Source organism: Filicampus tigris, chromosome 2 (assembly GCF_054856515.1).
Source record: "Filicampus tigris isolate MCC_2025a chromosome 2, RoL_Ftig_1.0, whole genome shotgun sequence".
Classification (NCBI taxonomy): domain Eukaryota; kingdom Metazoa; phylum Chordata; class Actinopteri; order Syngnathiformes; family Syngnathidae; genus Filicampus; species Filicampus tigris.
The window spans coordinates 30010375-30023567 of NC_141218.1; the positions used below are offsets into that span (position 1 = coordinate 30010375).

The window sequence follows — 13193 nt, forward strand, 5'->3', positions numbered from 1 at the left end:
CTGAATCCCAATGTCTACTTTTTGAAGGAACAAAATTAGAAAAAAAAGTGTTTTCATTGATACCGGTGTTATTGATACCGCATATGACATTTTGAGGTTCCAAATGGTGCTCAATGAACTAGAAGTGGTTAGATAACCCCATAATGACAGTATCCATGTCCCCGTATCTAAATACTGGATGATTAAGAAATAGGTTCGTTATCACATCATTTCAGTATTCGCTGTGCATATGATTGCACTAATAAAATAAATAATAATGTATATTAATACGTTTTTATAGAATTTCTACAGATACTTCAGTTAACATTAAACTACAAGGTACAGTATTTCAAGGCAAATACCGTGACACTAAATGCATGCTACTAATAATATCCCTACAGCAGTTAGTGGGGAAAAAAGTAACATACAGTGTTTGTTTTGCACCTTGATAAATGAGTCACTGATTGACAATACAGTAAAATTTTGCAAACCGATAAAGTATGCCCGTTTTAGTTTCTGTGATACTTACTGGCAAACAGGCGCACACACACTGCCAAAATGAAACACTTACCCCTCTGTAGTGACTCTATGAGCAATTCATTGACTGTTAATCATACTCTACACCAGTGAGACTGTCCTATATAAACATGGGAAGACACTCTCAAACAGTCGTTTGTAGCCTCTTAGTGTACAATGCTAGCGTTTTTATAAAGGGCTCCATGATTGAATTCCACTGCATGTACTCTAGTGAAATCTGCTGTCACATACACCACTGTTGGAAAGCCAGCATAATGTAATGGGATCCACTATAAAAATAAAAATAAATCTGTGTTTAGATAATACAGTTCTCAAAACCTACGAAACCAATTTCTACAAGAATTTGTTGTAGACGCTGGTAGAGATTGAGGAATTTATTTTTCTTTTTGCCATTTAGAGAGATCCTCAGTTTATGACAGTTTCATTCCCAAGTGGCGAAATAACCCACATTTGTACACGACGAAATGCATTGTAGTCTATTAATGACTTATGCTAATGCAGTTGTAATCGTAAATACAGTGCTACCTTGACTTGGCAGGTAATTGGTTCCATGACCAAGCTAATCAAATACATTTTCCCAAATCAAATGAATACAAATGTTGTACCGTGTGTGAATTCAAGGGACGTGGCAGAGTGAGTGTCATCAGAAATAAGGCCTGTTAGTTTGGAATGATTTTAGCGTTTGAATGTGAGTTTTGATTTACTTTAGCTCCAAGCAAGTGTTCTCATTTTGTATTCGTGTGTTTGACTGCTTGTACCGCAAGATGGATGCAACAGCAACTGTTGCTTTCCTTGCTGTGTTGGAACACAAATGTATGACAAACACCTCTTTGCCATAAATATGAAACAATCAAAATAAAATCAGTAAGTCAGTAAGTAAGTAAGTAAGTGCCACATGATGACATTCTTGAGCCGCTAAGCTAAGTTTCCATCAAACAAGTGCACAATAGCTCAATCATTCATCTTAAATAAAAATGTCATGAAATCTTAAGCAGATACACGTTTTGGGACTTGATCTGATACTCTCCGAAACGCACACATAAAAATAATACTTTGACCTGGATCATGTGGTGGGATGGAGGGCAATCATTCAGAAACAAGGCCACGATGTGGGTGGCAAAATGTGCAATCTTTATCCAATGTGCAGCTTGCTTGTTACATAATATGTTTACACCGATTTTGGCTCCTCTTGTATCAAAATGCTAGGCCAGTTCAGAGTTGAGAATACGGTCAAGATTTCTTGTTCAGATCCTTCAAAAGCTTAGTTTTTGTAATGTGGAAATATTTTATAAATGAACCGGTCATTCTTTATAGTTATGTCACACTGGTTTCTCTTTTCTACAAAACACAATCTGACAGACACGATGTGAAACAAGAGAAAGTTTCTTCAGCGTCAAATCTGCTTAAGGGGTTTCATTGTGGAGACAGCTTAGAGTTGCGGTCTTTCCAAGTCTTCCTTCTGTAGCCCCTTGTTGTGACACATTGTTCTGTCGCTCTGCTCCTTTTACCATCATTAAAATCTGTTTGGACACTTTCTTTTGTTTTGGGAATTTACGTTACATTTACCACATCAAGATGTTACCACCATCCAAAAACACTCTTATACGAGCAATCTTTACTGGTATGCTTGTTATCGTGCTACATCCCCATCTCTGAGATATAATCACGATAACATGAAGGGGCTTGTGTTTTTGTTTTTTTTTAAACTTATGCCTACAATTCTTTTTTATGAACGCAAAAGCCTGGATAACAGATCTCCTTGGTGAAGAAAATGGCTTTTGAGCTAAACATTGTTTATGCGTGCAGAGCTCAAAATCATTGGCCCGATTGGTGGTCAATCACTGTGGTGAAGTGATAGTTGCAAATGTACCTGAAGAGATTTCACTTTCCCATGAATGCTGTCCTGAGAAGCACCCAGAGCCTCGTTGGCTTCCGACGAGTCCGAGACAAAGACAGAGTCGTGTGACAAGGCCTTGCTGCCCAGGCTAATCTTTGACCTTTGGAATACAGGAAATGGAGGGGAAAAACAAAAAAGTCTCAACAAACCAGACACATTTTCTCCTCTACTTCCTTACGTATTAAAGTGACATTTCCTCCTAATATGGAGTGTTCTTCCTTTTTACAAGCGGGGTATATTTATCTATGACCAACCACGGGAAGTGGCAGTAACACTCTTTTTTTTTTTTTTTTTTAAAGAAAGGAAATAAGGACTGTTCCAAGGAAGATATGCTCTACTAAAAACAAACACAGGAAAACATGAGTCCTGCATTGCTGGACTGGAAGATCAGGAGATGGACACTTAATATGACTTTTGCCTCACAATCAATGTTTATTTTGTAATCCGTAGGAAAATAACACTTCAGTTGAAAAACACTGTGGTGACCACTTGAAGATGTTCTCTCTCACAAACAATAGACATGTAAACAGAACAATCTTAAAACAAAGCCAGATTAATTTAGCATATCAAAGACAAAATAAATCGATTAGAAACGTGTTCCATTCTACTGGAATCATATTATATGTAATACCGAAAGATGGATTGATACACTGATGGATAGTGACTCTGTATTGTATATTCATAATTTCTTTTTGGAAATATGTTCTTTGGAAAGTTGAATGTCTGTTAAATAATGACACCACATATCACTGTGATATTATGTAAAATGTTGAGATTGATAGAAACATTATAAAACTTAATTTCTCTAATAAAAGACAATTTTGCTCAATCGTGTAAAACGCTTTGTATAAATGCTTTTCTAGGATTTTATATTTTCACTTTTTCCATTAAGAACTGTAAATAAGGTGCACTTCTCCTTGAGGGAATACATTTTATTCATCTTAATCCATTTTCAATAGCACTCATATCGTTTGGATTGCAGGGGACCCATAGCCTGTCCCAGCTGGTCACCAGGCAACTGAAGGCAACCATTCACACTCACAATCACAGCTATGGATAATTTAATGTAAGGGAAATGTCAGATCGGGTGAACACAGGGGCTTGACCTCCGAGCCTCCTCCGCCAGACCTGGAATACACATATTTGGCCGGTTTGAATTGCCAGCACCCAGCCTTTGGAGCGACCTGCCGGAGCCAATGGAAGACCCACCCGATGGCATGGAAGTGCTATTTCAGCAGGAGGTCGCAACTGGGGCCAAAACCAGCATAAAGACGCCGGACCGCCTGGGTCTTGATGCAATCAAGCCGTCTCTGGCGGAGCTGGCCGAGACATCACACCCACAGGACGCGCCCCCCTCAGGCGCTCCCGCCACCTGGAATACACATTTCAGCAACTAAACTGCACATTGGTAGATCACGTGCCACCCCTAGTGGCGGGTGTGAAGATGGACTGACCCGCGTCTTCAACTGAAAACTAATCAAAATTATGTTTTAATTTGCGTCCAATGTGTTCGTGTTGATCTGCCTCCACAGGACATATGAAATGAAAACAACACCCAGTGCATGATGTTTGAATTATATTGCAGTTGCGTTCGATTTCTGACCACTTGTGCAAGAAAAAAAAACCCACAACTATTATGCCTTCCATCATCCCGGAATGTGACCGACCTGTTGTTCAGTGATGAGAGAAAAAAAAACACAACAACAGGTATCTTAACTTTTCTGCTCACGTGTGCCAAGCTCTAAAAAAAATGTTATTTCACAAATTTGGGAAAATCGATCAGCCAACGCCCAGACGTGGGGGGCGGGGAGGGCGCAGCCACCTTCATTTACATGCGCACGTCCCTCATAAACGTTCAGAATGTCTTTCTCTCTATCTCTCTCCTGAAAGAAAACACTCACTCTCCTGAAAATAATCCCTCTCTTTTTGGAAACTCTTCTCAAGACCCTGGCAAAACGCTTCCAAACTTACTCTCTTGAGAACCTCTTGTGAACCTTCTACACCTTTTTTTTTAGAGTGGCTTTATTAACTCTCCTCTGTCAACAGACAGCCTCTGATCCGTCCCGGATCAGAACATTTGCTTCTTTTTGTTACTCTTTGAGTCGACCAACCACGGCACATGTGGGGACCTTTACATTTTTTTGGTCCGATCAAGGCTCTAGCCCCATCACCTAGCCAGCACAGCGCGGCTGCATCCCCAAAAAGGTGCGCCCCTTCCCTCAAAACGGGAATCACAGCGTGTGTCCGGCAAAAAGCCGACGCGCCCGCACGACCGAACCACGCCGCGTGCTGAGCCGCAGAACCCCGTGGCCGTTGCCATCAATTTTCCTTGGTTGAACTTTTTTCCATTTTTGGGACTCGACTTTTCTTCTTCTTGCTTCCCTGTGACGTCACTCTCCACGGCAACGCTTCCTCCCCTTTCTCCGTTGAGCGACGACAACCAACACCTGTAAGTGCAGCTTGCAATCTCCTACGGGCCATACGATTGGTGCATAATTCACTTGGGAATCAAGTAGAGCTTGGTATAACTCAGCTGATTTTAGCCTGGTACGTTAGCTCACTGCTCATTACATGCGCACGCATGCACAACACACACACGCACGCACGCAGGCACACTCACATCGTCCGGTCCCAATGCCCTTTTCCTCACAAATCTTTGATATTCGTTTTCTTCATTTATTTAGACTTGTCTTAGCATATGATTTGTTTATTGTATTTCTATTTCTTTTTCTAAACATTGTAGTGTGTTTCGTTTAGATTTTAATAGCTGTTGAAAATAAATCATTGTCATATACAGAAATCTAGTGTGAATTGTGTGTGTTTGAGTCAGAGTTTCAAACTGATCTGGTAAATCGGATTTACAGATTTTTAATGTAGCGCCTTTATATATTAAGACTTAATTCCGAGGACTTTTTCGTCCGTTTTGTCGAAAGAATCAAGCCAAAACGGGTGTGGTGCCCCCTAGTGGCGATCGGGTGTTAGTGCAGGCATTAACCTAATCGCCGCCCATTTATTAAATGAATATTTAATACCAAACATTCGCTACATTAGTCTTCAATTCACCTAAAATACATCTGTATTTTTTGTTAACATTATGAGTAAAATTAAAGAGTACAATTAAAACTGCATTCCTACATTAGAACACCTTCAGCAAAAGCCATACGAGCATGTGTAAATATGCGTGAGTATGATCTTACCCTTTCTCCTTCTCCGAGCGACTGAGAGTATTGTTTTCGGATGTTTTACTGATGTTGTCACTCGACTGGCTGCCTTTAAGTTCTGCATGATCTCCCGATGGCTCCTTTTTCTTCTTCCTGACAAAGAAGTTTTTAAACGTCTGGAACTTGGACTTCTTCTTTCCTGAAGGGACACATGAGAGGAGCATGCTTGACACGTGCTTGCAGATTTTTGCTCTCCTGTTGGTCGTCTCCTGACTCATTCAAACAAACATCACTCTAATGAGGAAATTACACCACACAGCATCTTTATACACTGCCAAAATATGAAGTGCAGTTCCCGCAATTTGCCTGTTGGCTTTAATAGCCCAGGTAGGCACATGAGAAAAACCACATGTGCATGCGTGATCACACAGATAAACACAACACACATGCTGGTAAGGGCTTCCCAAAGTGACTGTGGCTCCATTAGCACTACAGTGGAAAACTCAATAACCCTTTTATAACCTTTTAAACAGCTACAAAGTGCTTGTAATCAGAAGGCCACCGATGCGGGTGGTGGCGGTTAGTGGTGTAATTTATGAGACGGATTTCTCCAGACATAATGAGCCAATTGGCGACTTCAGTGTGGTACCCTGAGGTCATTTAATAAAAATGAATATTTTATGACATCAATAATTATTTTCAAAATAGCTTGTAATTATATGGATAGCCACAGTCTAACTGTTAGTGAGGCTACTAACTAACCAGTAGTTAGTAGCCTCACAATAAGAGCAACACCATCATATTGGCCCGTGCCTACCTTGCTAACAACAAAATGGTGCAGCTTCACACTTGCCTGAAGATTACATTTAATAACTAATAACTAATCCGAGGTGTAACCGACATGAAAACCAGAGATCTGTTTTGAGTAAGAAAGAAGAGAAAAATCAATAACATACATACGGTGAGTCTTCAGAGCTTTAAGCCGCACATTCACTGACTTGCAAACGTAATCATTTGAGCCGGAAAGTACAGCACCTGCAGCTGTTTTAACTCATAAAAGTTTAAAATTGCTTACTTTAAACAGGATTCTTTCATTTTTTGCGACGTGAGAGTGACGTATTCGAATTGTTCAGCCTGTGTGACGACATGAGAGAAAGTGCTTTCTAAGTTGTCTATCAGTTGTGCTTTCTAAGTTGCGTGTCGGATGCAGATTTAAATACCTGTACCTGTTGGTCTTTTGTATTCAACTTTTGATGTCAAACTCAAATGTGTTCAGTCTACAGCTGTAGAAAAAAATACAGGAATTGACCTTACGTTTCCATTCATTTTGGAGGGGAGTGTAGGTACATTAGATTAAAGACAGCTTACTTCTCTGTGAATAAGCTGCTGCATTAACTAATTATTTGAATGAACTAAAAAGGCGCTTACAGACCCGATCTCCAAGTTCTTCTTCTGAAAAACTGTAAGTCATGAAGATATTTAAACTTGGCTCATGGTTATGGTTTACATAATTCTAACAAAAAAGGGCTCTTTAGTCCAATAATTCGATTTGAATTGCAAACATAATTTAAACTATTTAGGGCATTATGAGGGGGTTATGAAATACGTATTTTACATGAATCACATTTTAATTGTTCGAGCCATCCTGGATACCAAAGAATCCTTGAGAATTCCTTCAAGTCTCCACTGAACTAAATTACAGTTGAAAATATGTTTGGAATCTGAGAACAGGAGATGCACAGTTTATCAATCAGTATTTCATCAATATGTGCTACCTTTTTGTCAAACATGAAGGAATGTATTTTTTTTTGTGTGTAGGAATGTTGGCAACTCATTCTCATTTCCCTTGTCTGACAACATAAGGTGAACAGCTTTAGCTACACTTGAAGAGCTTCCAGCATGCTCTTGATGAGGCTTCAGAGGCCTTTCTGCTACACAAAAGTGAAAGTCAGGTGGAAACACTATCAGGTACTTTTATTGTGCTATTTCAGTTATAATACACCACTAAGGTAAAGGTCTGCACAAAGGGACCGCTCAGCCTCAGAAACTGTAAAAAATGTGATATTTTACACCATGACAGTCTTTCCTTCACTCCCATTACTTGCACACATACATGTTATCATTTGGTGCGACGGGAATTGACCAACAGCACTCGCAGTGGGAAAACGGTGACCTTTGACAGGGGAGGAAACAAAATAAAGGGAGGTAAAGCACATCAACACTGACATTGCATCAGCATGTGTTAGGAGTGAAACTATGAGGTCATGTTGTATCTGAGAGCAGTTGGCCTCATGACTTTCAAGCAAATGGAAGGACAAAATGGAATAAACAAGCAGCAGGAGAACAGCCTAGCATGGAGTTATGAGTTCTAAATAAACACTAATGCAGCAATGCATTTTTGGATGGATGGATGAAGTTCTATTTTAATTCATCCCGTGCTATATGTACACTGTAGAAATCTTTACCGGAGGACCTCGATCGTATATGCTAAGCTTTAAAAAAAAAAAAAAGTCCGTCTCTCTGTGCAGCCCAGTAAGTACTACATGGCCGGTTCGCGAGCCGGTAATTGGTAACCACTGCTCTAATCCATCTCATTCTGCAGATCCAATGAAAACGCAGAACATTCTATTAGACGCTAAAGGGAGATAAGTCATCTGTTTAGTGCTATCACTGGAACCAAGCAAAACACAACAGGACATGGGGTGAGAGGAGTACATAATACCGCCTCCTTGTTCCGATCATATCATCAGCGTGTGTCATTTATCTGTGTGACAATGTAATGTGCTTGGGTATGTGAGATAATCTTGGGCTTCTCTGCTTCTTCATTTCCTGCTGGCAGCAGCAGTAAGGCTATCGAAATGTCTGCAGCAGACTGGCAATCTCTGCTATGCAGGACAATGTCAAAACATATTTTTCTTTCAATATAATATCCTACTGCAAATATCTTTTCTGTTCATCTGTAGCGCAACCTCTGAATTCTAAAGTTGTGTAATGTTATCAACTTATTATTACATTAAATTCAGGGATTAAACATACTTAGTTGATGACATCAGACTTCAGTTTAGTAACAATCTAAAGCAGAGGTTCTTCACTTGTTTGACCCTGAGTCCACTTTTTCCAGTAAAAAGTGGCACAAGGCCCATTAAAAGATTTACACTTTACATTGGTTTAAATGATTTAACTCTGGCTTGATTAGCATTTCATAACTAAATCAAATCCACTTACAGATTAAGAAGCTAAAAACAACAAGATGAACAGTTCTGACAATTATTTTCGTAACAAGCTGCTACAAGGAAAAATGTTAAGACTTGTTAACACAAAAACAAATAATGATTTGATTTGACCAACGCAAAAAAGGGAGGCACTCTAAAATAACTTGTACCCTGAACTGGTCTAGTTAGTTGCATAGCAAATCTTAAGCAACAATCTTTCACACTTACATTCATATCAATGACCATATGTACAAAGTAAACGCTATAGAGTGTTTTGAGGAAGAAGCCGGAGGAACAAGGAAAACACATGCAAGCACGGGAGTAACATGCACACTCCACACAGGAGTTCCCGTGCAGAGATCCAAATCCACAAAACTCATGACTCGGAGATAGATGTGCAACAATGACTACTATCACCGTGCTGCCCGACAATAAAAGTAAAAATAAATAAATAAATACAATGTATACGTCATATAAGATGTGTTCATGTGACACATGCGTCTTTCCTTTGCAAGCTCATCAGCCTGTTTGTCATCATATGGGGGAGAATGCACAAAATTTCTTCAATATCTTATTAAAAGTGGTTACATTTTGTTATATTTACATGGCAGTTTAAAATGTTAAAATATTACTTAGAACAATTACTGTACATTATATCAAGGTTTTATGATGCTCAACGTTTAACTGTGGATTGTGGAAATGAATACTTATCGTAGTCAGTCATATAAGTAGGGTAACAAAGGGGTGGACATTTTCTGGTTAATTTCTGAAAAGTTAACATAAAATTTCCATATAAAGTTCAAACGAATTTTTTTTTAAATATTCTAAATTGTTAAATAAACTTTCCATTAGAATCAAGTGACTTTATAGAAATGAATGGAAATTAACAGGGTAGAGAGGGTAATCTAATGGAACTGTTTTATATTCATGCATGAATATAATTTTTTTTTGCCATATAAGCAGACACCCATGTGAAATACAGTAGATAGCTCTCCTTGCCCATATGCAAAGGTATTAGAAAACCGATACCTTAATTGCTACATTTTTCCCCCCCATTTCACTTGAGAGGCGAAACATCCCGAGCTTGCTCATACTACGTACCAAGTTACCTATCAAGAGCCTACCATCAATTTGGAAATTCCTTTTTTATTCCGGTTTATGACCAGTGCTGGGCATCCTGCCAAGCCAACGGACCGGACGCCCATTTTGCAGGCGATAAACGGAAAACTTGAAAAAAAAAAAAGAGAGGTTAAGCTTAAGCGGAAGTTGCTTTTTGCCCATCTATGTAATCGGCTACAACCTGACATTGGTGATTATTGTTTCGTTTGATGCACGTGAGTTTGCTGCTTGATTCTTGTATTTTACATCAGGCATGTTTATGTTTATAGTCAACTAATGGGTCCTAATAGTGTGCCGCACGAGTACTATTTTTAGCCCACGTGACGTCATACCGAGAGGAAAAGGGTCAACAGACAAGTATAGATGCATGCTCGCAGACGACTCCTGCTAGTGCTGCTTGTTTTCTGCCCGTTTATCTCAGAAAGAAACATGCCAAGTAAACACTGCAGCTATGGAACTTGCAGAAGCAGCTCCAGACACTACGACCGTCCACATATGAAGAATATATTCTTTATTCGTTTCCCGAAGCCAAAAACTTGGAGGGATAAATGTGAACGATGGGTCAACTTTTGCAGGCGTCCAATAGACCGGTGTAACGCCAGCAAGGTGAAGCCTTTTACCTTCATATGTAGTAAACTTTTCGATCTGGGACATATGGTGTTACAGATGACAATCCGGCCCACCCTTGTTGGCCACTGCCTGCATCGAAGGCATTTCGATCATTTTCTTTCTTTTTTGCTTGGCATTTGGCCCTCCTGCCTGATGACAATGAATGACGGGGAAAAATGTAAAGCCACACTCGTGTTTTTTGCTACCGAGGTGCTCCAGCAAACTCCCCAAAATTCCCATACAGTCCTAGCTCTCCGCAACAGTGCACAAATCTGTTTGACTATGACAATTGTTTGTTTTTTTTTTGAGGGTGGGAGGGGTGCTAACAGAAGCGTGTTTAAAATGATAGACGGACCGACTGATAGGCGATTACTATTTGGTCCGGCCGGACAAAATGTCAGATAAACAGACGGCAGAAGGGTAACCCGGCTGTAGGCGGAAGGCAATAAATGAACGGTGAATTTTTAGTCAAATGCCCAGCTCTGTTTATTACCATAAATTACAATGGAAAGTTGCCAATCAATTTAATGTACTGGTATTATAAATTGGAAGTCAACTATAGAACCGATTTTGGGCAACTTTGGGTATTCCACTGACTGTAGTGAAATCTTGACAGTATATTCTAACGGCAGTGGTGCCCGGCCGTTCAACCATCCATTTCATGGGCTGAACAATTCGAATACATCGCTCAGGCCGTGACAGTGTTATACAATAGGTGTCTTTGAAGAAGTGACCTTTGCATTTAAACAAGGGGGTAAAACAAATTTTGTCATTTGTAAAACAAAACACACAGTACAACCATTAAAATGTGTTATATGTATAAAGACATGACCAAAAGTAAAGCCAGAAATTTGCATAGGTATCACTTATAGTAAGTTGTGTTCAGTGAATGAATCAATCACATTTTATTTATATAGCACTTTTCATACATAAAAATGCAACTCAAAGTGCTGTAAAACATCCAAAGCAAAACATTAAAACAAACAAACAAAAAAAAATCTGTTCATGCCCTCCCTCCCAACAAACCCAAGACAGATATCCATTAGTACATCAGCACTCATTCACACACACCCACACAAAGTGCACAACCTGATAAAATGTGTTAAAAAGACATGACAAGGCACAGAGAAACCATATGAGGAATGTACCTGAGCACTCTTCTGCAACCTCAGCAGGTTCCTGGTTGGCCATCACATCTGGAGGTCCTGATGCCATGGCGGCAGGTTCACTGCTGGAAAAGAAACAAGTATGGTGAGCCTCTACACCAATGCGGTGATTTATTTAGTAGAAAGCCAAGTATTTGAATCCGTGTATGTACAGTATTTCATGTTGTGGGAACTAAAATAAAATGTATCGTATAATAAACTAATGTGTTTTCCTCTCCTAGAGCTGAATGAGTTCTATTACAGTTTCATTGAGCCTCATATAGTGTAGCTGCCAATCCACTTGCAAGGGGACTGGACTCACATGATTACAATGTGATTCAAATGTAATTCAAATCAAAGTGGTGTCTTGTGGATGGATGGGACAAAACTATTTTCAGTTACTCCAAGGAATTTCTATTTTTACTACAATCCAAGAACCTCAAACAAACTGCTCAATCAAGTTCAAATAATCCTGCAGAGGCATCTGAGCTATATTTAGCATCGCCTGTTTCTGAATCCATGTACTGTACTGTAGCTCAACCAGACATGGGAACACATGTCCATATTGAAAGTACCGGCAGTTTCTTTTGAAACGTTAATAATTCATCTCACACCAGAAAGTTGGACTCATGTGAGAATCTGGCCCGAAAGTGTTGCAACGGTAGAAGCGCTCTCAAGTCTCGATAATTTGACATCACAGACAAATTGTCATGTTACGGTGATGTTTTTAGATGAGTTTTTTCTTGGTACTTGATATGTTGTAATTTTACCTGCTATTCAGGTGCTCAGAAAGGTGATCATAAAATACTGAATCACACGGGTTTGAAAATGTGATAGACCCATAGTATGCGCGTCCGTCATTCACACCGCTGGGAAAAGAAAGAGCTCAGTGTAATACAACACTTCATATGACTCAACAGTCTTAAAAATATGTGTTGTGAATGTATTCAGTATTATTAAATTCTATGGCTTTTGGGTATGGGGAAATAATAATGAAAGTGTGTCCTTTACTGATACATTTTGGGCGCTTTTGAATTACTTCTGAATCTAAAACCTTACTTAATAATACGGAAGCACTGTTTTTTTTTTTTATTAGAAACTGATGCAAATGTTCTACTGGTAATTTCTTGCTGTACTGTTGTTGGAAAAATGTGATTTTTTGACAGTTTACAAGTCAACCATGCTCACCATTATGCTTGTTTCAGTTTTGAAGCGTGTTTTCTCTTTTTCCATTGAGGAAGCAGCCAATATGCTTCTTGTCATCAGTGTTTAGATTATATAAATTGTTGCAAATGGAACATTCTGGAGTTTATCAACATGGTGACGGACTTTCTACAACAACAAGTATCACAGAGCCCTTTGCAAAAAGCCTTCTTCACCATTATGCATAGCAGAGAGAATTAGGAAAAAACTATTTGGTTTTAAAAAAGCATTTTATCACGTCACACAGACATTAAGCCAGTAATGAGCTAAAAAGCAGTGATGGAATCACTTCCTTATAGAGTAGAAAACAATAAGGTTCTCAGGAAAGATC

General features: G+C 39.3%; 1 protein-coding gene across 2 annotated transcripts in view; it reads right to left on the reverse strand.

Moving 5' to 3' along the window:
• LOC147152008 (uncharacterized) overlaps positions 1-13193 on the reverse strand; it is a 56334-nt gene that overhangs the window by 15136 nt on the left and 28005 nt on the right. For both annotated transcript variants that reach the window (XM_086023589.1, XM_086023590.1), the window contains 3 exons: positions 11663-11745; positions 5611-5773; positions 2387-2513 (listed from right to left, as the gene is read on the reverse strand). In XM_086023589.1, coding sequence (XP_085879715.1) covers positions 2387-2513; positions 5611-5773; positions 11663-11745 — 373 coding nt within the window. The remainder of the gene's footprint in view (positions 1-2386; positions 2514-5610; positions 5774-11662; positions 11746-13193) is intronic.